We start from the raw sequence: 26993 nt of genomic DNA, 5'->3' as shown, positions 1-26993 counted from the left end.
CCTATACAATATAATTGCAGACAAAGAAAGAATTAGAAAGTCGAGTCTTAACCTAAAAAACATCGCCACCAGATAGGCAGCTATGAACAACAGACAATTTTTAAAAAGGGTGTGGAGCAGAAGTTAAAGGGGCATCATAATGACTTTAATAGCAATTATGGTGCACATTCACGCCAAAATGGTAATTACTGCAGATTGAGCATAGCTATTACTGGAACTCATAAACTTGAACCCGTAGAGGATGGACTGATTTTGCTACAACAAGCGTTTCCCATAGACACTTGCCCGAGTATTCTCTGGACTTGTCCTCAACGGGTTAAGATAAGATATACAAACTGCAGACCATCATTCTTGTGAATATTTACAAATGGAAACTGACAAATACAGCCATTGTGGTCATGAAATAGCAATGGAGTGTGAAGAATGTGATTGAAGACGGCTGCTGATAGCTCTGATATGCACCTGCATTATCCTGGATACAGAAGAGCACTGAGACAATAATACCTTTAGCAAATTCTCTTTCTTTTTTTCGAATGGCAGACACACGATTAGCATTGCCAATTTGTGCTTGTGCTCCTTGGGTTCTAGATGGATTATCTATTCATTACGGATGTGCTTGGATGCATTATGAATAAACTTGGGAAAAGGGTTGTCAGACGTCCTTGATTTACAGTGGTTTAGATGGTTGGAGACATATATCTATCTCTGAAGAACACAGACTCGGGGTAAAGGGAGGTAAGGAGAGGAATCCAGGATATCTTGGGGACTTTCTTGTGGTTTGTAAGATCATGTCACAGTCTGGAAGTGACCTCCTTTTCTATTTGTCACAGAAGATTCTCTAACACATCGAAAAACAATAAAAGTGTGTGTACTTGTGTATATGTGTGTGTATATACATACAGCTGTATATATATATGTGTGTGTGTGTGTGTATGTACCTCTGTAAATTTCATTTGTATTATATGTCATAAGAAATTATGATTACTGTGGAAAAATGTGTGTGTGTATGTTTGTGTGTGTGTGTGTGTGTGTGTGTGTGAGCGTGTGTGTACAAATAGTGCATGCCAGCACATCCACCTGACAACAAGCCTTTTATTTAGCAATATTTTTTTTTTTTTTTTTTTAAGTTTGTGGATGCATTAAGTGCAAAACAATGAATCGGATGCCTCCCTACAATTCCTTTCGTAAGTGTGATTGACAGACCAGTCTGGTCACATGGTCTATGCAAATTCATTCTTCATTCGTAGCATGAATGCCATAAATTGTTACATAGGGCAAGATTACGCATCATGTCGCTTTGAAAATGAGTGAAGTGCTTAATCGACTGAAAAAATAAAAAGGTCATTTATACCATCATGCCCATGAGCTAATCATAAATTGGCTTTTTCTCCAATCCCTGGAAATATTTCCCCATAATACACTGTTCCTGTAGTGTACATGAATTAAAATTCATGGCTGTTTCCTTTCCTACAGCCTAGTATTGATCCATTCAATTCACCTGCTTCCTCCAATTAAGTCTTTTTAGACAGGAATTCACTTAGCATTCAATGGTTGCTGCTAGGTAGGGCAAGCCTCCGGCAAGCTTTATGGTTGTTAAGGCAACCTTTTGTAAACAAAGTGTGAAGAGAATTTGAATACATTGCAGAAACGGTCTGTCGCAGACATTCATCACACACACACATAGTGCATACCATGCCACTATCTGAAGTCTACGCAAACACCTCTTCTTTTAAAAATACTGGGAGTCTGGTTACCACCACAAGAGTTTTTTTCAAGTGGTCTCATTGCTCTCCTGTTAGATCTGGTGTTCTGGATACTTGAAAAGCTTTCTGGATGCTCACTTTGTAATCTACCAAGTATAAAATCTACGAAGTATGAAATCTACAATTCTATGACATAAGCAAATCTGTCGCTGTTTGTGCACAGAAGATTTTATTTCTTAAAAAAGAGATTAATCAAACGGCAATTTGAAAGCACTCCATTCCTTAAACCATGCATAACTAGTGCTGTGCATATCACACATAATTACATTACGGCCCATATCACCAAATCTTTCATTATTTATGGTTGCATGCGGTGCTTTCATAAGTAACTCCCACTCTGCCTTATCTAATACAATCCATGCCACCTTCGTGTCTCCTCTGTGACATATAAACCAGTTCGTAATCAGCTCATGTGCACAACTGGGCAAATGACCTTTCCTTTTTCTCAGTTGGTTTATACGCACTTCTGTCATTGTCAAAGCAATAATGCATAACTTTGCCTGACAAAGTAATTCATAAAATTCATGTTGAAAGAGAGAATGAATCTTCATAGACCAGGTGACCAGAATGGAAAATGTCCACTTCTACAGTAACATATGCAAAATCATGTGCGTACATGTGCTTCACTTGCGTGGACTGAAATTGCAACTGAGTTGCACCAGAGCTGCAGTGAAACGACTGAATTATTCAAAGCGGATTCAGGCCAACTGAGTCAGCTCTGAAACACGTAAACTTACAGAACACAGATAACTAAAACTTTATTGTTTTTATTTGTATGAAGGCACACATTACAAGTCCTTTGAGAATCCAACTTCGAATTAAGCTGCAATCCGTGCGTGACGCTTTAGCCTCCTTCCTACTAAAGTGACCCGATATCGAGTTACCCCGAGAATAACACAATTGCCGAACCTGCAAAGTTTTCACCGGGAGATCTTCCAGGCCAAGCGAGGGAGCTGTCACTGTGATGGGATAAGCTCTGTTGCAGCTAATCTAATCCTGACTGCATTAATTAGCCAGCTGAAGCTAAATACTATGTGAGTCACATGACTCAAAGACAGTCTAAAGGGATTTTTTTTTTAATACATTGTCTACTTCTCAAATTAAATATTGATAATTTTTTTATTTATGGAAAATGACAACACTATGACTGTGTGTACTCCTACTGCTACTACTCTCACCTGCTACAATATTAAAGAGGATGGCTAGTAACTGATCAGTGGGAATCAGTGGGAATGCTAGGGGATAATTGCTCCAATCCTTGTGGGATTCATTTAATGTGCAGGGATTTAATGTGCAGCTTAATGTTTCCAGGTTAGCATACCTGTACAATGACGGGGCATTAAACTGCACATTACTTGAATATGAGACTGTTCAGAAGCAAATAATTTTTACACAACAATAGATATATAATGTACTCTTAAATGAATCCCACAAGGATTGGAACAATCATCCCCCAGCATTCCCACTGATTCCCACTGATCACTTACTAACCATTCCCTTTAAACATCAATAACAAAATGGAATGATAAACAAATATCACTCTTGTCATACTGCCACCTACAAAAAGAAAGAAGATCATCAGGTCTGGCAAAGAGTAGGGTCCTACATAAGTGATGATGTCAGTCTTCTGTTATAGCTTAGTGCTGGTTCCAAACAAGACTTATCCTTGCATGAGGCTTTGGACAGTGGGCTGGAACCGGGTACAAGCATTATTAGCAACCGTTGTATTCACAGATATTTTGGATACATGACAGTGTTTAGAACCAGTTTCCATGGCAATAAATGGTTATGACATCATATTTCTGTACTGTACTCTTTTATCAGGACAATGAATAGGTAATGATATGACAAAGTCAATCATAATATTTGGTTATTCACTGTCATTAACCCACAGCTTGTTTATGAGACACACATAAAACTGCACAAGGTTTTTGATACGAAAACATCAATAAATATAATGGTACGCAACATCTGAAATGCCCAAATCCTTGAACATAACAAAAAGAATGATTCTTTCATATGTTATGATTACAATATTGATCCTTCTATGAACTTCAACAACGTCATACTCCTTTCTTGCAGCATGTATGTAGGATATATGCTTTTTGATGAAGAATACAATTTTCACAGGTACCCTCAACTTTTGGCCAATCAAGAAAATGCCTTCTCCTAAGATGCAAAAATCCCCTGAAAGATATTTAGATGGGTTCTACAGTAAGCCTCTTTTGCTGACTGCAGTATATCAAAGCTACGAAACTGCTAAGACTGCTAGATAGAATGCTGTCAAAAAAAGCCCCCCCAAAAAAAAACCAAGAAAAGAAAAGAAATAAAGGATGCAACGAGAAACTGCACAGGGATTCTGAAGTTTAAAGAATGAAACGATGTGAAAAAAAAGTAACCAGATAGAGACCACACAGCGGGACAAACTTACTGACACAAAGCATGATCATCATCCGGAATTTTTTAAAGAAACTCTATCCAGGCTTGGCCCAGTTCATGTTACTTTTTCATACTTTTCCCATGGAGGATCGTACATCAACCTCATTTTCCACAACCAGAGAGCATATCATTTACATTTCCATACATTATGAAAAGATATAAATGTCACATATGATTGCAAACCCTTATCACTACGTCTACAAATGTCCCCACAGCCAAGACAGAAATTTTTAAATTTTTTTATTCTCATTTTTTTTTTTTAGTTCCTATACCTCATACCTTTTGTTTCCACTTTCTTTGACTCATTAATGTTCAGGTAATATTTGAATTTCTTAATAACGATATAAAAATAGTGCTTTTGTTTCATTAATGTTACATTGCACACAATACATAACACACAATGATGAACTATAGTATTTCTTGTCAGGAATAATGATCACATCTGTTTGACATTATCCAAGGTACCAGGAAAGCATGAAAATTAATCATGAATGACACTGACACAGATCCTTTCTTTTCTGATTATCTTTTCCAGTTGTACCATGTGTTTCCAAAGAATGAATGAAAACAAAAAGAAGGTATTTTCTACCCAGAGTAGACGTAATTTGCTGATGCATAATTCATTCAATTGCATAATGCATTCTGCAAGATCACTGCCACAGGAACATGTGCAAGGAGAAACAACTTAAATACACACCATGAATATAACACTGCAAAACGACAACAGTTTAGCATCCAAGAATAACTCGGCTGATTCTTAAAACCCACTTTATGCTGAAAGGCACAGTGCTGGGAAAATTGGCATAAAAATAGAAGGTCTGTGAGTAGAAAAATGCATGCAGCCTAAAGGAAAATTCCGCTGATCTGATAATGGCCTTTACCCCTGTGCCAGGGGTTAATGACAGAAAAGGGGGGGGGGGGGGGGGGGGGAGAAACAAGAAAGGAAGATATAAGTTCAGTTGTGATTTGGAGTAGCAGAGTAGAAATTCCCACTGATCCTAAGTGATGGATGGATAGCTGTTTCATGCAAATGATGGAGAGAGAGAGAGAGAGAGTGTGTGTGTGGTTTAAAGGATGAATCATAAGGAGATATAGAAGAATATATGAAGTGAGAGAAGGTAATCCACAGGAAAAGAGAAAAAGAGTAGAAGAAAATACATGGAGAAGGAAAATGAAGACAGTTGGAAATATTCTATATTGAGAATCTCTCACCTAGTCAAGACAAAGGCAAATTTTATGCATGTTATTCTTTAAAAAGTCAAATGAAGTCATTAGTGTTACAAATCTAATTTTACAAACAATAGATGCACTTTGGATATGCCCCCTATATTAGTGCTATGCTTCAACTGATACGCATGTAGACATGAGAGTAAATTATTTTTAAAAAAATCTATTTACTCTGTTTAACCCATTGAAGACGGACTGATTTTGCTACAACACACATTTCCAATAGACCCCTGCCCAAGTATACTCGGGACTCGTCCTCAACGGGTTAAAGCATGAAAGAAGGAAAGACTAAACAATGCTTTCATATTTTCTTTCTCATGTCACTACTCCCAAAAAAAAGGATAATGTCAGAAAATATATAAATTACATAAGAGGGAGAAAGAAGAGAAGTATTTGAAGAGGTAGAGGGGCATCAAGAGAATTTTCAGCAGGATTTCTTTAGGAAATCAGAGATTATGCTGATTTCTCTTTAAGATGTAATCTATAGAAGATGTGGATGTACTATCTTTATAATGTTCAGGGTAGGTTGTTTTCTGGACATGTCACAGAGTACTACATGGTACCATGTACCTGGCTGCAACAACAGCAACAACAACAACAAGAAAGCTAACATCATCTTGAAAGCAAAAATACTTTGATTTCTGTTGACAAAAGTTAATTCTCATCAAATACGAAGCAGTTTCATTACATGAATTATCCACAACATATATGTTCATTTTTTGAAAAGCATGACTATTTTGTCAAACTGAGTTTTTATCATATTTCTGTACTCATGAACTTTGTACTTCCATTTCGTGTTCTGTTATAGTGAAATGAAGTCGAAATGAATTGATTCATATTACGTCCTTGATAATTTCAAAAAGAGAGAGGGAGAAAAATAATGAGTAAGGAAGAGAGAGAGAGAGAGAGAGGGAGAGACAGGAGAGAGAAAGAATGAGATGGAGAAAGAGAAAAAGAGACAAGACTGATAAAGATTTGAAGGTACATAAGACTATCACATGCATTTTATTTCTTCCCATACATAACTGATATACACGTGCATGAACATGTGTGTGTGAATGTGTGTGTGTGTGTGTGTGTGTGTTTGTGTTTACAACATGCAATCCTATACCAGCATGGCATAAATCAAAGGTTTAAAGCCTCCTCCATGTTTTGGGAAGATGTAAAGCCCTAATCGCTCTTGTCACCTCCTACAAGCAATTATTGTTAACAGACCTGTTTAAACAATTTCCTCATTTCATGTGTGGTATGATCATCAAAAAAAAAAAGAGTCATACAGTTGAAGTAAACAAGCTTGTGCACTAATCATGAAATGCATTGTAGATGGCATTTAGGGAAAGAGAATGCCATGGCAATAAATTTGAATTTGGAGAGGGCTGCGGGTGCACATTTACTTTCCATACCTCTGCAGATCCAATTTGAGATGGAGTATCAGAGCCAGGTCTGTGAGACGACTTCTATTAATCAATCAAGCGTCTTATTTTTAGCCTGATGGGCTTATCATATCAGCATTACTCTGCATCATAACTCCCATATTGCATTCTGTGCAGGAATCTTAAAGGGAGTCATCACATCCTTTGAAACATTTCAGAATGATCGTTCTTGGAATATTCGAGTTTTAAACATACATGGTGAAAATTGTTATAATCCTTTGCGTTTACACACATCTCTATAGGGAAAGAAAGAAAGTAACACTGTGTATTACAGCATAGCAGTTGAAGAGGTCTGTGGTACAATATCCTGAATTCTATATAATATTGAAAAAATAGTACCAATAGAACTACTACTACTGGTATTACTGCTACTACTGCTGCTGCTGCTACTACTGCTACCACTGTTGCTGCTGCTACTACTACTGCTATTACTGCTGCTACTGCTGCTGCTGCTACTACTACTACTGCTGCTACTACTACTACTACTACTACTACTACTACTACTACTAATGATAACAATAAGAATAATAATGATATCAATTATAATAATAACAATCACGATGATGATGAAAATAATAATTGTAACGTTAACTACGATAGTAACAGATATATTTTCAGCACATTTTCACCACTTTCTGGTGCTTAAAGCCAGTCAAAACTTAAAATGAAATCCTTCTTGATCAGGAGCTAAGCTTCAACTATCAAAGGCTCGACTTACATCGCTGCTTCCTGTGTCTCCTGTATTTTCCTTCCCTGCCTCGTAGTTAGCCAGAAACTTCTTCATCGTGCCAGGCAGCCAGGGTCCAAGGACTGGACGGCCCGATCGCTCGTAGTCGTAGGCAGATCCCGAACCAAACATGGCCTTTAGACCTTTCTGGTATGCCTCACGGTCAAATCCTTTCAAATAAAAAAAAAAAGATAGATCATCAATCATTAAATCAATAAAGACATGGGTATACCCTTAGTTATCCCTTTAAAGAAACATTTCTTACAGTGAACATTTATTTTTTCTCTTGTGCGTTTTTTAGCCTCGCAAAAAAACAATAGAAATGTACAAATATTTGATTATCTTAGATTCTAATTCATATATATATACTTACTTGATAGCTTTATCTGTCTTTAGATTTTAAAACAGTTAAAATTCATCTCATTCCATGGAAGACATAACTCCTATTGCACAAAATTTCCTCCATAGATCAAATTCTATGCCCCACTATTCTGGTGAAGGGAAATACAAATTGTTCCAAATGATTACAACAAATTACAGATGCCATTTTGCGTGTGTGTGTGTGTGTGTGTATGTGTGTGTGTGTAGGTACGTGTGTCTTTAAAAATATGTTAGATACGTACATGCTCTTTTCACCAATCAGCTGGATAATTTGTCATGCTAGTTTGGTGATTCAAGCCCTTTCCGGAACTCCGTCTCACCTGGCAGCTGAAAAATGCTGTAACGTCATTAACAAGCACTTCAAACATTGCGTTTGATTCCACGACAGACTTTGTGCTGCCTTTCCAAAGAGAGACATCTCCTGAGTGGTAGTATACCTTAATACTGCTGTTTGCTTTACATGTCCATCAACTGCAGGCCTATCCAAAATAATCTACTGTCCGGTCATCAAAGTGACCCTCAGCTCGTCCATCTCAGAGTGATACGATCTGCTCTGGAAGGAGATTAAAACTCCTTAGGGAGGAGGAAGAAGGGGGCTGAAGGCAGTTTGGAGCGGTTGATGTTTCAACGCAAGGATAGAAGGCTGGCTAATTATTAACACACCATTCATTAGAGCATACCAATTTTCTTCCAACCCCCCCCCCATCCCCCATCTTATCTCTTTATCGGCGTTGCTGCATCTTGGACCTTGCCGTAAATCATTAGCTACCGACTGTCAGCATCAGATCGAGGATGTCCGGACATCTCTCACGGACTCTAGACAGTCGCCATGACGATGCACCGTGAAATATTGTTTACGACTCTTGCAGGAGTGGTTATGTCCGCTGATGCCATATAAGCATAACTCACCGCACCTTGTACCCATGTATACCACCTTGGAAAAGAGTGCAGTACTGCGCTAAGCTATGTGCTTTTTTATACCTGTACTTTTTTAATCTTTTTTTTTCTTCAACTGTCAAATGAAAAACAGAACAGGCCTTGCAAAAAAGATGGAGTTCTCTCTAAACTGTTCATGATTGTATTAGTGTCCTTTTAACACTTCCTCCCTCTGTGCTCCTAAGCATCCCTTCTGACTTGAAGCATTGCATTATCACCCTTGTTCTAAAAAGCAAGGTTCATTGCTTATTTGGATGTAATCATGACAAGGATGGCTGCTTTGCGAGAATTCTCATTTAGTGTTTCTGACTAGAAATTCTAACTTAAATACACTGTATTTCCACCTGCTTAGGTCCTAATCGACTAAGGATGTTATTTGCACATTCATAGAAATACATAAAGATTCCACACTTCAAAACATGTTGGTCCCATTGGGCTAAAACTTTCAGCATTTTGTTTGCCTTACTCCCTTTTTTTTCAATAAATTTTATATGTAAATGTCATTCCCATGTGCCATCCCCCTAAAAAAAAGAAAAGAAGATAAACAGAGCGACATCATGCGAGTTTGCTGCAAAACAAATTTAGAGGACACATGGTTCAATTATGTCCCAAGGGGAAGGGGGCATGAATCCTGTTCACATCTATGTGAATGGTACGGCGTCAAAAAACAACATGGCAAACAACAACAGCAACAGTCAGTACAGACTATGCCGACAGCGGTCGTGTCACGCGCGAGACACGTTTGTCACATGTAATCAGACAGTGCCAGACAATGTGTGGATTGGAAGGTGGACTAACGAGCGAGAGACCCAAACAACCCGGGATGATCGGTGTCAGCAGGTGCTGGCCTGGGCAACCTGGGCGTGTGACGTACGCCGGTAATTGGGTTGAGAAGCGGGAAAGGGAATTGCCATTCCATGTGGTGGAAGACGCTCATCTTAAAGGAATCATGCTTGTATCATATTCCCCAGTCATATTCAATTTCAGAGAAATCTTTATGAAGTAGGTCCATTCTCTGAGAGAAGAGACAGTATACTGGTAAGGGTAGAGGTATAGATACAAGCCATGGAATACCATCAGGTATTACAATAAGATGGTTTAAAATACCCACACACACACAAAAAAAAAACCCTGATTGAGAGTAAATTTGTCAGAAAAAATATCTGACAAAATGCTTGATGAAATGCACCCCTGATAATGCATGCTATTTTACTCTCTCCCTCTGTCTCTTGATACCTCTATCTCTAGAGCTCTCTTCAAACCACACCACATATCATCTTTTCAAGATTTCTCAGTCTGCATCACCTCAGTGTGTGTAAGGCCAAAACATTTCTTCACAAGACAAAATTTCTCTTCTCCATCTTCTCATGTTCCTCCTCCTCCTCCTCTACATTTCTCATATGATGATAACAATAACATCCATTTTAACCATAATAGGCTGTTCAATGGTAGCACTGCTGTCCCAGTGGGCCCTGCCAGCTTTAGTACACTGCCACTGCCATGTCATATCCACTATCCTGCATTGCCCACAAAAGCTCTGGGAACTGCAAAATTATGCATGAGTTAGGGTAAGGAAGTAGCCTGAAAGAGCTAGCTTGAAAACACAATGCTGAAGTAAAAAGTTGTTGGCACCAGGAATCATTGGGGAGCTTTAGATTTTCGCGATGGCAACGTTCAGAGGGAAAAAAAAAATTTGTTCTGAGCATGTGCAAAATCGCTTATCAAAAGCGATCTATTTAAGGCTCGCGTCGTCTGAGTTCTTACTAGATGCGTTCTGGGTTATTTTTACGTCTGCTCAATTCACGACGCAGAGAGCTACTTGATGCACAGATCATATGGGGGCGCCATTTTGTTTTCAATAGGTTGCGTTCTCACGTAATTTAAAGCTACTTTTCAGCACAACACAGGCAGAGAGGAGAACAAAATGTGTTCATTCCTGATACACTTGTAAATGTTAGACTATATCAATGAAGTTATTCATCTTCAGCATTTTTCTTGTTGTGAATTCACCGCATGCATTAGCCACATTTTCTGATTTTTACCCTTTACAAAGAGTAGGTACTGCAAAATGCAACAAGTGTCACATAACTACCAGTGATCCTTCTCATTATCCTATACCTTTTGGGGGGAGTTGGAGGGATGTCATGCTTTTTGAGTGACTTCCTGTACAGGATGTGCTCCGATGGCAGATATGCTGCCCTCGTTAGGCCAAACCAATGAAGGCAGACACAGTCTAGACGGGGCAGCGTCATCCTGGAATCATCATCCATCATGGGCCATGAAGGAAATATCTCACCGCTCAACGCCAACTATAAAATCCGCCCACATTTGCTCTACCGCGGACAGACATCCGGTAACATTAATACACAACCCTTTGCAAGCCTCAACTATGCACTGAGCTTAAGCTCCTCGAAGCTGAACCATAGCAGGCTGAATAATTAAAGGATTTTTTTTTTCAGAAAGCAACATTTCATTATTCACATTTGAAATCATTACATCATTCATCTCTATGAGTGATGGCAGCAATATGAAAGTTTTCCTGCAATATATTTTCTTCATGATTATTTGCAGTCTCAAATGAACATTTGAGCTTGTGAAGGGGGGGAATTCATAGAAACAAATTCCACACCATAAAATTTCCACTCTGCACACACTTTATCAATGTTTATGAATGCTGCCATGTGTATCACTCTAGAAGGCTTGTCGTCACTATCACTTAAAAAAAAAAAAAAATCAGTTTTACGACAAACATATATACAAAAAAAAAAGCAATCAACACAGTCATTTGGAAATATGTGTGCTCTTGTTCCCTCTATATCACTACATCTTGTCTGATTTCGGTTGCTAAATTCAAAACAGACTTTGCACCAAAATTCCTACTTTGATACATTGGCAGCAGTACGTTCACATCCAATGTAGATTTTTTTTTTATGACTTGCTTAATTGCCAAGTGCAACTTTCAACACATCCGCTTTCTTGCCAGATGTGATTTTTGGCACAACATGTCATATGATTAAGAAAAAAAAAAAGGTTTTTTTTTTTTTTTTTTAATTACATGACCTTGGTGATTTTAGCATATTTTACTGTCTTACCTTTGTTAAAATGGGGGGGGGGGGAAGGAGAAAGAAAATTAAACCACTCTCACCATTGCTGTCTACCACAGACTTGAGAAGGGTAAAGAGGTGATCCCCATAGGTGCTGTTCTTCCCAGTAGGCAGGCGGTAGAATGGTCCCGCTGGCTCCGGAATGAATTCTGGGGTGGGGTACTTTGACACCGCTGCTGCCAGCTCATCCTGGTCGTACATCCAGTGTACAGGCAGGCCTGGTGGATCAAAGAGATAATACAGAAGTAACAGCAGGAGTGTGTAATACAGCTACAGACATGGATGATGTTGCATAATAGTGTTCAGACTCGCTTAGTGTATTCATTTTTGTATATATTTTGACAATCAAAGAACTGGTACAAAGATTGAATAATTTGAAGTATTTATATGCAGAAGTTTATATAGAAATATGTTTGTTAGTATTTGTCCTTCAACTGAAGTGCAATATATGTGCTTACATCTGTATGTCCATTTTGTTTGAATTGTCTTGTTTTTATATTTATCCAGACGCATACAGCTTCTTTCCCTTTCTTTCCTCCCTTTTCCCCTCTACTCACTCCTCTTCTTCTCCTTTATCCTTACATTTCTCCTGCTCTCTCTTTGTGCCTCCCTTTTCTTCTCCCCTAGCCTTTGTTTCTTTGTTCTCCTCTCTCCCCCTCACTCTGTTCCTGTCTCAGCCTCACACTACATGTAGCATCTTCTATCTCTCAACATTCCTCATTCCACGCCTCCTCCCTTATCCTTCTATACCCTTTTTATTAGCTTAAAGGGTTGTGATACGTCACTAATGGAGGATATAAGATACATGTATATGTAAAACGGGTTTGTTTGTTTTTTTCACTCAACTCTGTTTTTGTTCCAATATACATGTAATTTATATACTGAATGTACTTCCACTACTGATGTACCGATGATTTGTTTTGTTGTTGTCGTAATGGTTGTATTCTGTTCGTGTTTTGTATACAAATGTATGTAAGTTATTTTGTCTCACTGTTTTTTTTATCGATGTAAATCAGACACAATTCAGCCGTTCGGCTGCGAAGTTTGATCAATAAACCATTCCATACCATACCATAATTGATTATGCATTCTTAACAGCTGCAACTATCCCATCTTACTATAACACGCAGTGCACAGTGAGACATGATGTTTGTGGAGATAACACAAAAACCACAGAAAGAGTGTGCTGCATAGCTTAGAATGATGCTAGTTCATCTTAAAACCAATGCAGCCAAAGCCCCTCTACTTTTGAAATGGCAATATTGATTTTTACACTACATTAGCTTGATATCTCATGAGCATCAATCACATACATACTTTACAGGTCATCCAGAAATTACCAGACATCAGGTGGAAATGAAAGTGTATATGTAATACTGTAATAGTGGAAATTTTCACGGTGTTGAAATTTTTGCGCAAACCAGAAGCTAGAGTGAAAATAAAAGCACACGAATATTTTTTGCTTGCCTTAATGTTCCAGTAGTTAATGTCTTGATTCCGCGGAATTAAAAACAAGCGAAACTCTTCTTAACCAGCTGAGCAGGAAAAATTAGTTGCACGAAAATATCCACTTTTACAGTACATCATTAGTAAACAAAGATAGTAAAAACTCAAGGAGCAGCACAAAATTTGTGCACAGTAAGTTGTGCAGATGTCCTTTTGCTTCTCAAACTACATCTTATAAGTGGGCTCATTCCATCTACGTAAACATTGTGTGTGTGTTGGGGGGGGGATGAACTTGAGCCATAGTACAATAGGACTTTTTAAGTTAAGAGCTTGCCTGATAACAGCTATCGTATTAACAATTAAGACTTACAATTTAGGATAGCCGTTGTCACTGCAGTTTCAATTATTTGTGAACAAAGTTAGTCTCTTATCATGAAAGGGTCTATGTTGAAAATGTATAATGGAAACAAAAGGATACAGGCAGACACACGCACATAGTTACAAATTTTAAAACACCCATTCTGCAATTCTCCACTATTTGTTTTGCAAGAACAACAAACCGTCAATTTTTGCCCTAGAAGGGATACATATGCATAAAAAAATATATGAGAAAATGCTGTGATAATATAATTTCACTTTGGTGAAAATGAAAATGTGAATTACCTACAAAGATATGCCAGAAGTATTGAAATTTCAGAGCATTTTCAATCATGGTTGGTACGTAATGTTTTAAACTCGATTACATTGATTACAATATATCGCACCATAGCAGTATTCATCATGCAAGAGTGAATTGCATTCATTACTACTATGATTCGATCAGTACTTCTGCTAGGGCGTATTTCAATCATCACATGTCTACTAGTAATGTTTCTCCCTAAATCCACTACTGAACGGGGAGGGCACTTTGAGAACTTAAGTTGGGTATGCTGACTTTTATTATTTCACACTTTTGACCTCAAAATACTCCAAAACAACTCATCATTCCGGCAAATTGTGTAAGCCTGACGAGTTTTTTCGTAGAGCCTTCCAATATATTGCAAGCCAATTCAAAATGGTGGAAGATGAATTTGAGCCCATATGAGAACTGCATTTTAGCTTTAACCCATTGAAGACTTGTGCCAAGTATACTGGGCAGGTGCCTATGGGAAATACGTGTTATAGCAAAATCAGCTGGTCCTCAATGGGTTAAGAGATCATGTGATCTCAAAGGAGGGTACCTGTCCTGGCTGTAAAAGCCCTCGACTCATGGCACAGAGTACCCTTACCGCTAGGGAGGAGAGCTGCATTGTAAATCACCTCTTTGTTAAGCACAGTATGCAAAAATGTCCCCTCTAGGAGATGGAACTGATACAGCAAGGAGTAAATTAGGGAAAGGTGTAAAATATGTAATGCTGAACTGCTCTGTGAATGAATCTATGAGGTAGGCATTTATTGTGTGTGTGTAGATATGACTTACACAAAGGAAAGCTGATCGTAATGAGGCACACACCATATTGAGCTCATTCATGCCACTATCACTGTGCTGAATAATAACCGTTCGTCACTTTCCAAGCCAAGTTTCAATCTCGGCCAGACTCTCCCCGCAGCTCTGACTTGGAGGGGGTGGGGTCACTGATTTCTGGAAGGGATCTCCTCCAAATGCCGAGGGCACCGCAGACAAAGGTGTAACATCAATCGTCTGAATCCTCGCTTTGCAATTTTGTGCCGAGGCGCCGTTTATCAACACCTTGCCCCTGCAATCATATCTACCCCCCACACCCCCAACTTCACCCCCATCCCTTACCCCCTCCCAGAAACTGTAACCACAACAGTGCCGGAGTGCACATACAGCCTGAGCACTCGCCCTGGAGGACGGATTAATCAGTCACCGATATTCGAGACATCTCGCTGTGAGTCACAAGTTGTGAGGGATGCCCCTCTTGACGAAATCGCTTTTATCTGCAGACATAAGATGGACGTTGAAGTGTTTCATCAGACTATCTTATCAATCTCCCCTTTACCCGTCCATCAATATATGGATTTATCGTTCCCCCATTTCTCATCTTCTGAAGTGTTTATCAATCCCTATCCACCCCTACACACCCACACATACTCCCCCCCCCCCCCCCCCCCACACACACACTCCTCTAAAATCCTCTCCGTGTGCAGATGAGAGTTGGTCCATGTATACAGTACATACATATGTTCCAACGCGAATTTATCTCTTGGCTGGCTGCTGTAAAGTGTTGATTATTTTTACAAAATAATATAATGGAAAAAACACAACTATCTATCAATACTGTGCAAAAAAGGCCATTCCCTTCTTAAAAATAAACTCATATTTCATTTTATTTCATTTCATTTGATTATTTTTATTTTCAACAAATGCATATGATGACCTTTTGCAATAAGTATATGCCAAGTGAACTGTAACATGTATGATTTTACAGTGAATAACCATTCTCTAGCTATAACCTGTCTTTATGGAAATGACACTATGATTGTTAATTTGCAGCATTAGTATCTCCATGTGGGTGCACATCAAACTTGAGATACTGTAAAAAATTTGCAGTGTGGAAATTTTCGCACATATCACACACAACCAGGAACAAGCATAAAAATAATAGCACATGAATATTCTTGCTTGTGATATGTAACAATATCTAATGTTTTGGTTGGACGGGATTAAAAACAGGCGACATTCATTATACCCGGCTGAGGGCAAAACATTACTCATGCGAAAGTATCCACTTTTACGGTAGTGTCTGTATGGAGTTGTTCTGCCATGAAGTTGACCCATTATTATGGACCCCTCCCCCAACTCCGAGAACACGGTAGAAAAAGATGAATTGATGCAGCTGTGCACAATCAATTAGTGACATAAATTAGAGTAACCCACATAATGCGGACAGATTTTTGATCATGCAACAGCAGTAGCTTCCTGGCAATATGACTTTCTGTCCAACATAGTTTCATCTCAAATCAATTGAGTGCGCATGCATTCCCAAAACTACCTCCTTGCTATAAATTCAGACTGATTTTGCAGACAATGAAAAACTCAACTGCAGAGCTTCAAGTGATCTGAATTAGATTAGCCAAAATAGTGCAAAGAGATATTAGATTATGAAAAAGATGTAGCTTCATGATGACATGCGACTTTTCAAACTGAATTTAAGCTGTACCATTTGTACAATAAGAATGACTGCAACAGTTCATCTCAACTCTCAGATGGAGAACAAGTGATGTAGCTTTAGTTCTTCGTAGCTTATTACCTGTCAAAAGGATGAAATGAACATTTTCGTTTCGACAGAGCAATTTCCTGCTGAAACTTGCCTCCAGCACTGAACTACGAAATCAGCCAACATTCAACAAGAGTTTTATCTTGTGTTACACGAGACACGTAATCCTGTGACTGTGTGGAAGCAGGACTGTGTCTCAGACACGGCGCAATTTCATTGTCTTGCCCATCCCACCTCGTTGCTTGCTGTCAACACAAATCTATGGCCAACTCTGTCTTCCTTTTCTTCATTCCGTATTTCCCCACCCCCATAGTTTGTTCCTTCATAAATGACTAAACAGTTTAGAAGTGGTCTGTCTTTCTCCATCTGTTTCTCTATCACTCTTTTGAGCTATGAGTCCCTACTTTATGTGTTCTCTGGAAATTCAATCCCTTCGATATAAAGTAGAGCAGTGATTTGTGTACTAAGCTTTCACAAATTTTCTTCGAGTGAAACTTCAGAGATAACATTTAGACTAATAAGTTAGTACAGTTGAACCTCTCGTATCCGGACAAGTCGGGACCGGGGCTCATCCGGATAAGGGATTTGGCCGGATACGGGAGACTCAATGCTTTATTCATGTACATTATACATATATACACAATGTACTGATGTAGCCCATTGTAGTACCACATGTAGTAACGTGTATACTGCAACCTTTTCATTGTTACACTCAGTAACAGACCCCAAAATAGAGGTTCGTGTTTGCAAGAATGAAATCATTTTCTTTTATAAATTCTTGGGATGATTTACTTAAATAATTATTAAGAAATGTATCAAGTAGATCTTGAAAATAAACAGTACGAGTCGACGAAACTACGATTCAAAATTCGATCATCACGGCTCGGCAAAGTCGACTGTAGGTCACCATTGTTAGATGGTCTCCCTCTCTCTCTCTTTGTGTGTGTACTGTGTGTGAACAATTTTTGAGTGTTCAATATCATTCGTTGCTCAGCTAATGACTCGAAACAATGCATGTCTATCTAATCATATCGACGGCTGTGTATGGACCTATATGTGGCAATGCGATATGAGAGGACTCGAGAGCATAATCTGTCCATGTTCTTGCGATGATTCGGGGATGTTTGGGGATGTTAAAATGTCTGAAGGTAAGCAATTTGGAAGGAAATTTGATGTAATGTATGATAATCATGTTGGAAGTAATATGTAATTCATGTGTGTTTGTGTAGGAGTTCTCAAGGAGTTGGGAATCCCCCTTTCCTCCCGTAATTATTTTTTAAAAAAATCACGGCGAGATTGCGTCCGTATAATAGAGAGATCCGGATAAAGGGAGGCCGGATAAGAGAGGTTCAACTGTATGTTGTTTTCAAGTTTAGGGAAATATATGAAAATAAGACTGAGAAATTAATGAATAAATTGGAAAAATATACAGTATGAGTCTGTTGATTTCTGAAGAGATATGTGAGTAATGAAATAAATACAGATACAAATAAATCTACATAGCCGAGTAGAGACATGAAAAGATAAACAGATAAATAAATAGACTATAACACATAAGGAAATAAGGTACAGGAATAAAAAGCCACTGTAATATGGAGATGATAAAAGATGACATTACTGACATGAAAGTACTCCCTCTGGAGTTTATTGATGGGTCATCTAGCGGTCAGTCATTCCTGTGGGAGCCTTCCTCCTAAAAATGGCCAGCAGTCTTGTTTTGACAACAAAGTTCACCTCCTTCATCATCTTACCCGCTGTCCAGCTTGCTGCCCCTGGGCTCTGGGCAGCCCAGACTCCTGACCGCTGTCAGCAGCCATTACTCAGCCCCTTGGACAAAGGGTGGCTGGGGAGAGGTCAACTCCCTTAACCTTAAAGGCCCACTCACACCTTACTAGAACCATGCTCACCAAGATATTTTAATGTGCCACATTATCAAATTACAGAGTGTATTATTTCTTTTCAACAAAATACAAAACAACCAATATCAATAATTGTATGATTGATGTCTATGATCAGGCTGGTGTGAAAATTTAGCCCTCAAATGATCTTGCCTTAAAAGTAATGGTACCAAGGCACATCGATGTCAAATTGCAGGATTTCATAACTGATGGAATTGTTCACTTTTCATTTTATATCATTTCTTTTTTAATCTTATGAGAACAAGAGAAGTCTTCTGGAATTTCCATGAGCCATTCTAGCCAATGGTAACGAATGGCGTGATTAAATTTTTTACTTAAATAGCAAATGACCTCCAATGACTTCACACACTAGTCTTTCAGATACTAATACCTTTGATTATCATTTGCATGATCATGAAACTTTACTGTGAGTATGACTTTACCAGTTGCCAAGTAAGATGTAAACTGTTCTTTGACAACATACACAAGTCTTGAAATTACAAATCGTGATATCTGCTATTTCATGCATCATTCAGAATCAGGAATTTGTGTACCGTGTTAGATTGAGCAACTTGAATATTACAGTCATCAATTCTGTTATACTTTAAGAATTTCTCAAAGATGTACTGTAGGCCTACTTTACTACTACTGTTCCACAACGTCTACCATACATTTTCCCTGCATCAGTAAACACACACATGAGAAAAACAATTTACACAGTAAGCTACAAAGTGTAGTTGAAGTATGGAACTATGTAAGTGAATTCTGCACTTTTATCTCACAGAATGAGAAACTTTCTGACAAAATGCCTGTCAGGTCTCAGTTTGCAAATATGAGTAATCAGGAATTATGGGGACTACTTTGAGCAGAATCTGTACAAGATTAAAAGAAAAAATGGGGGATTTCTTGGTAAAAAGGCAGAAGTGTGTGCGATAGTCTCAGGGATTATATCTAAGGGTTTTAGATTGGAGTGTTTGAGTCAACAAAAGTCAGTGCAAATTGCTTTTGCTACGGCTTCAGAGGAAAAACGTGAGGACTGACACATACATAAAAGCAAAGATTGATGGGTGTGTAATCCATCTGGAAGAGACTTTATCTAAATTAATGCCTCAAGACACTTCCCTATTTTCCTCAAATTAATGCCTCTCTCCCCTACCCCCCCCCCCCATTCTTTTTACTTCTTGATATCTTACTTTTCACACTCCCCCTCAAAACTCCACCACACCTTCTAAAATATATCATCTCACCCTCTCTGCTTTCAACACCGCTTCCTTCTCATCAATCACTCCAATGGAAAAAAAAATGATATCTTACTTTTTAAGAGGTTTCACGATTTTCAAGTTTGCCACATCAGTATTCAGCTCTTAATACCCATTTATCACAAGGAGTGCCAAATTAGGAATGTGAAGGACTAAGATCCTGTACAACATTTCCAGCATGACCTTTCACGGCAAATTAGTGTCCATGCAAAAAAAGTTCATTCCTAAAGAGTGGTCTGATGAAATTTTGATGTAAAAAAGGGAGAAAAAAAAACATATACATTAATGGTCACTTCTACTAACAGGGTGTTCAGACGCAAAATATTTATGCTAGAACGGTATAGCTATTAACCAAAACGGTGTAGCTGCAGAATGAATTTATACGTCCGAACGCTGACTAATGAAACAACGTAAAACGAAATGACGTATAATGAAACGATGATCAGAGCATCATTTCAAACTAGAACTTGATAACGAATCAGCATTCCATTGTGTCCATTGTGCATTTGAATGTATGGCGACCATAGAACGGTATAACTAGGCGGGGCCTAATGGGAGCGCGCACGAAAGGTGACCCTCCACCTGTCACTCATGACCATAACAGCATGCGCAGTGGGAAACTGCACATCTACACAATGTTTTCCAGAATGGTCGAGATTAGCGTCTGAATGGTCTGTCGGCTATACCATGACTCTTTATACATCATTTCTTTATCGAGTTTTGGTAGAAACTGGCTTGCATCTGAACAGGGGGTTAGGCAGGGCCTGTATTATGATCATGTGTCCTTCACATCGGCTTACGAAGGTTAGTTCCATTGGTCATCTCCTTGACCAAGCAGCATGGTGTAGATTGAACGTAACACAAAGGTTAACGGTCAACACATTCAAACTCTGTGAAATGGATATGAAAAGTGTGAACGCAAACCTAGCGAATTCCATTTTCAAAGTTTGTAAGTAATGTCATCGTCAAGTAGAGAAAAATACAATCTTTTCAATGATACTGCACTCACGGTAACAAGAATTCTTCTTAAAAGATATCATTAAAATCTACTTTCAATGTTTGTCTTTCTTCATCAGCAGCTTCAATTGCAAATATCTTAACCAGTTGAGGACGAGTCCCGAGTATACTCGGGCAGGTGTCTATGGAAAATGCATGCTGTAGTAAAATCAAACTGTCCTCAACGGGTTAAGCGGATGGAAAAGGATGTATCAGTTTTTACATTCAAACTCTTCTCATATCATCTCATATCAATAACTGGATGATGGAATGCAGATTTATGTGAGCAAACGATAGTTTCTGATTCTGATATCTCTTCCTATAATCCCCCAAGCGTCAAAACTTATTATTTCTCACACCAGTACTTGTTTCCTTCACAGCTTTAAGAATTAACAAAACATCAAAGACCAAGCTGCAAGCATGTGATGCAAATATAATGAATAACATCAATTAAAAACATATCTTTAAAAAAAATTAACATAGTGAACTCTTGCTACAACAGGCCAGGCTATGATGAAACTTCATTAAAACAAAGTAAAATGCAAGCTCAAAAATTAATCTCTGCATATCTTTATATACTTTCTTTGTTCAATTACAACAAAATTTTGATTCATAATGAAAGAAATCAAACTGTGCCTGCTCTCTTTGTGACTCGATCTTGCATCTTTTCCTACTTTAAAGATGGCCCTTCCCTTTTGCATTCCTTCCCAAATAGCACAGAACATGATATATTCCACCAGAATGACAAGACCATTGTAAATGTATAACATTTCTGTGATATTTGAAGGTTGTTAGCCGTTAAAATTCAAAAAATGCACCAAACGCTCACCGTAACGTATTCTGTGTACTAGGCACAGCTGCATACATTAATCCTCCTGTGGTTGTAATATGATACTTATACTTCGAACAACAGATATGCATGTTAAAGCTGTCAGAAAAGAAGAATTCACTAGCTTCTCTTACTTTGTTATCAATGGCAAATAACAACACACCACTTACATGAACTACATGTACAACTAAGTGCATCACACAGGTCTGTAAACCTAGACTAGTATTTAGATTTGTAATTTTTGCGAAGTTGGCAAAAGTTATTCAAATCTTAACGGTCAATTTAACTAAACATATAAAGACCCTCTTGAGTTCAAAATTTACAGGAGGTTTCCAAATAGTGCTTTCTTCAATACCTAAGTGTTCTCACCAATTTTGTGAAAATTTGCATGCAAAAGGGATTGGCTGTCTTTAAAGTACTTTCTTCTTCTCCCCCCCCCCCCCCCCCCCCCACCCCTCCTCTCTCTCTCTCTCTTTTGTTCTCTTCCTCTCCCACTCCCCTAATCTGTACTGGTCCGTAACTGAAGACTTTCTCAAATATTCATCTGTCACAAGTTCTTACTGCTTCAGCATCTTACATCTCTCTTCTTTCTAGTGTCTTTACTTTACCACCTGTACCTATCTAGACCAGTGCTACCGGTATATTATATCTCCCCTTCTTTCCCTATCATTTGCTTCGCCTCTTTGCCACCTTTTTCAACCTCTTTTTGTCAGTTCTTTTTCTTTCTCCATCTTTCTACTTCTCCATCTCCCTCTCTCCCTCTCCTGCTATCAACTCTTCCTTAAAGGGATGGTATGATATTGGTGGGGATGAGGATTGGGCCTTTAACTTTTTGCGAGATACCAAGAAAACACTTATGATATAGTACAGAGCATACCATTGTAAGAGGAATTCAAAGTTTATTTGACGAAAATCGGTTTGGAATGGCTGAAACATCTAAAAATAAGTAAAACAAAGTGATCGCAATAAAAGGTGGGTCCCACCTCTTATTATGAAGGCTGTGTTTTGGATATCTCAGCCATTTCAAAACCAACTATCATCAAATAAAAAATGAATTCCTCATGGAATTACATGCTCTTTTATATTTCAAAAAAAATTTGTCATTATCTCACCCCAAAATGTTAGAAAAGAGTTAAGTCTCAACCAAAACTATATAATGTCTTTAAATTCAGACCTGCAATGTGGTATTTGAATGTTGATAGAGGAGAGACAGGGAGAGAGAGAGAGAGATAATTGGGTGCATGCCTGCGAGTCTCCATGCAAACATGAACCTGTTTTCTGGAGGAAGAAAGACATCATGGCCTCAAACACAACCATCTCCTACAGTACATCTCTCATGGCACAGCGAAGGCCGCTACATCTTCATCTCTTACTAACCTGGAAATGCTTTCCCTCTCTCTGTCTCTCTTGTTCTGTATGTCTGTTTGTCAGTTTATCTCTGCATGTCTCTCTCTTCCTCTTTCTAAATATATGTATACATATCAAGGCTTGCTAAACTTTTAATCTCATGGCCTTGTTAGGACCGATAGAATCTTTGAATCTGAAATTTTGGTGGCCTAAAAAAAAAAGGGAAAATATAAAAATTCTTGTTGAACTTTTGCTGCCTGATCGGGCCACTAAAAGATAACCTTTTTTTTTGAAATTTGGTGGCCTGACATCAAGTTTGAGTGGTCCCGGGCTACCAGGCCACCTCTAATGTCGAGTCCTGTACAATGTATATATAAATACATTCAATTCAATTCAATTCAATAAGATCTTATTGTCCGATTCCTGAAATTTGTTTTGTTTGCATGCATGTATACACATTACATTAATACATGTTTATATATATATATATATATATATATATATATATATATATATATATATATATATATATATATATAAATATATATATATATATATATATATATATATATATATATATATATATATATATATATGTATATGTGTGTGTGTGTGTGTGAAAAAATCCTTAAATGGCATGAAAATGCTCCATCCTGCTGGTAATCACATTTAACAAACTCAACAATAACAAGAAAAAATTATTCTAGCTATAAATAATACAATTTTTCATTTATTCATTTTTCATTTTTCTTATTTTTATTTTTTTTTATTTTTCATAAAACAAATTATTCTTTAAATTGGCATTGAAAATTGGCATTTGTTCCTCATTCATCACTTCAAACATCACATCCTGAGTATATTTCACAGGGCAAACAAAATCTGTAGCAATGAATAAATTAACAGGCCGAATATGAATAGTAAAAGTGGTGCAAATGTAATGGCGTATGTGCTTGAAATGCAAGTTCTCGCTCTCCCAAGCACGGCAACAGCAAAATGGAAAATGGCTATCACGGACGTATTGCGGCAATCTGATTCTGTGTTTGAATAATTGAAGTGTTATCTCATATTCAGATGAGCAGCTGCATGCCCCTGTCATAGGGTGGTTTCAGCTGATTTTCAGAATGAACGCAACACTCAGCTTTTGCTCCTCCAGGTATCCTATGATCTCCAGCATTCTATCAAGATTGTAATAACCTGTGGTTATCTAGGCCATGTAATGGATATTGCCAGACTGAAGCTAGACTTGCTTTCCTCAACCGGTCACACATCTTTGCCATAATTGCTCCCATGCATCCATCTTGCAAGGTTAGAAGCAGAAAGGAAAATTAAAATGGAATTCCACACGGCGTCCAATTTGATATTATCAAATGGAGTCAAATTAGACATAGTATGAGATTGCATTGTAACCCCAAAACATAAAACAAAGAGAAAAACAAGTTAAAAGGTTTACATCCTTCTTCGTAATTGGAAATATGCATTAACAAGAAGCAGAGCATGAAATGACAGAAGATATCAATATGCAATGTAGCTACCCATTAGGCTGTAGACTTTAACAAATATCCTTACCAAATAACAATGCTTTTCACACCAGCAAAAACCACTGTGTTCATTACCGTAAAGTTTCATAAAAATTAATTTAAAAACAAGCAGCCACAGATACGAGGAATATAATGAAACACAGCACTACCTCAAATAAAATTCTTTGAGCCTTTTCCACTACTTTTTGAATCTTACAAGGTACAGAGGACATGTTCTACACATTCTTTTTATCCATTGTAGTTACTATCCATATTGCTATTTGTTCCCTTGGATGTGGTCTTTCTTTAGTTTATATCAATAATTTGGCCAGCTTTCTGTTTTTGGTTGTTATTGTTGTTGTTTGTTTGTTTTGTTTTGTTTTGTTTTTTGCTGCCATCTGTGGTGTTCATCTCCTTTGTCATTTACCACTTCTGATTTCCTTCTTGTTTCTTTTTAACATCCTTTCCTCTTCATCATCTGCCTCCTCCTCCTCCTCCTCCTCCTCTGCCTGCTCTTCTTCCTCCTTGTGCTGTGGTGCTCCATCTGCTTGTCCTCCTACTCCTTCTTCCATTTGTATCCATCTTCCTCCTTTCTCTTCTTTGACTTTGCTCCCTTTATCCTATTTTCCTCTCTACTTTCCTCATACTTATGCCTGTTTTTCTCCTCCTCCTCTTCTTTTTTTTTCCATTTTCCTCTTCCTTTCCTTGTCCATCACCATCCCCTCATCCCACATCTCCTTTGTCTTCATCCCTGTCCTCCTATCCTTCAACCTCTCTGTTCTCCTGCTTCATCTTCAGCATCCTTGCATCTTTTCTCCCTCTTCCTCCCCCTTTCCTGTCTTCCCCTGCACTTCCTACTTCATTCATCTTTTGCCTCTGTCCTCTTCAGAGTTCTTCAGATTCATATTTTTTTCTGTCCATCCTTTGCTTCTCCTCCTCATTATTCCAATTTCATCTGGGTGTACAGCCTCATCATTCTGATCATCAATCCCCTTACTCATCCCACGTTCATCCCCACTGCCAGCCCCCCGCAAGAAAATGAGATGCCATCCAGTAATCCCTCACTGTCACTCTCTACAACATGGCTTCCTTTCCTATAAACCCTACAGGTCATCCCGAATTCGGAGCAATCAAATTATCCCTCCATCAATAACTAATCATCTTGTTCCTCCTACTGATGCTCCCCAACTCTTCCTTTTTCCAACTGAATCATCCTGGCGTATGGTGGTTGCTAGGGTATGGTGTCCTAATCTGTCATCTTGGAGAAACGAGCCCTAACCTCTCATTATTTCTGGGTTTGCCTGGAGCTTGCTCTTACTCACGTTTCATCATCAATCTGACTACAATAAGGAATCCTCAGATTTCATCTCAAATATATCACTACTTTCATTGTGAAAACTCCACAGATTGTTGTGCGTCACACAATGATGTGCAAAGTAAAAACCTACTATGAAACATTAAGATCTTTACCAAACCATCACCCATAACATTCCTGTTGTTTAACAGTTCTGCTGCATTAATAGTTGTATATTTCAATGAAATACACTCATTGTGGATTTCTCTACACAACCTACATAAGCATGACATAATTCTTTTGATTCTCCCCCCCCCCAAAAAAAAAACTTCCATGTTGTACATTTCTGAGCAAGTTAACCCGTTCCATACTAAATTCTGAAATCTCCATAGACTTAATACACAGGCCACCAGGTTCCCGTATGGAATGCTGAAACAAAGGAGGCAATGATATAATTACAAAATTGATATTTTAGACTTTGAAGCAGTCAAAGCAATAACTGCATTTGAAATATTAGCTGTTTGCTAAAGACACAAATATAGGCATGAGCAGCCCCTTTGAAAAAAAATGTGAAGAGGTAATTCACATACAACAATGTCTGCATGTATTTGTTTCAAACAGGAGGGGGCTGCAAATGAAGATGCAATAGCGCCCTCTGTATAATTCAGTGGGCCAGTCTTGTTAAAGGGGGGTGTGCAACAAGTAGAAAGTTCTCTAACGAACATCAGCAATTACTCAAACATAGGTATATTACAGGAATACAAATTATCACACAAATCAATTCGAGGGATCTTCAGAAAAGACAGGCAATTACTCTCGCTAACACTATCACCAGAGCACAACAAAATGACTTTTGACAAACGACGAAATCACACAAACCTGACTCCTTCAGATTTATATTTTGGGGGCTGAATTTACAGTCAAGAACCACTATGAAAGAATAGGAAATGCAAACGCTTGTACCATTCGTTTTCAAGAAATATTTTAATGACTTCCTACTTTGGACAACATCTTGTACTTCGGCTGCAGGAGGCAATAATTTTGCAAACTATTTCTCTTCTTCGTCTTTCTTAATCTTCAAAGGTCTATGCAAGCTTATCACGAAGATGATCTTGTGTGGGTTAGGTGGGTGGACCACTTCACCTGGTTAGCACCTTACTCGTTACAATGAATGAA

The 26993-nt window shown here is 38.2% G+C and overlaps 1 protein-coding gene across 1 annotated transcript in view; it reads right to left on the bottom strand.

Annotated features, from left to right (window-relative positions):
- Positions 1 to 26993, bottom strand: part of LOC139733032 (crystallin J1A-like) — an 86849-nt gene that overhangs the window by 15842 nt on the left and 44014 nt on the right. Inside the window, exons 3-4 of the mRNA XM_071643876.1 lie at positions 12052 to 12228; positions 7581 to 7759 (exon numbers count right to left, since the gene is read on the bottom strand). Coding sequence (XP_071499977.1) covers positions 7581 to 7759; positions 12052 to 12228 — 356 coding nt within the window. The remainder of the gene's footprint in view (positions 1 to 7580; positions 7760 to 12051; positions 12229 to 26993) is intronic.

The sequence above is a fragment of the Diadema antillarum genome, unplaced genomic scaffold (genome assembly GCF_040938485.1).
Source record: "Diadema antillarum isolate AM-2024a unplaced genomic scaffold, OU_Dant_1.0 seq00000460_RagTag, whole genome shotgun sequence".
NCBI lineage: Eukaryota > Metazoa > Echinodermata > Echinoidea > Diadematoida > Diadematidae > Diadema > Diadema antillarum.
This window is presented reverse-complemented; position numbering and strand designations above follow the sequence as displayed.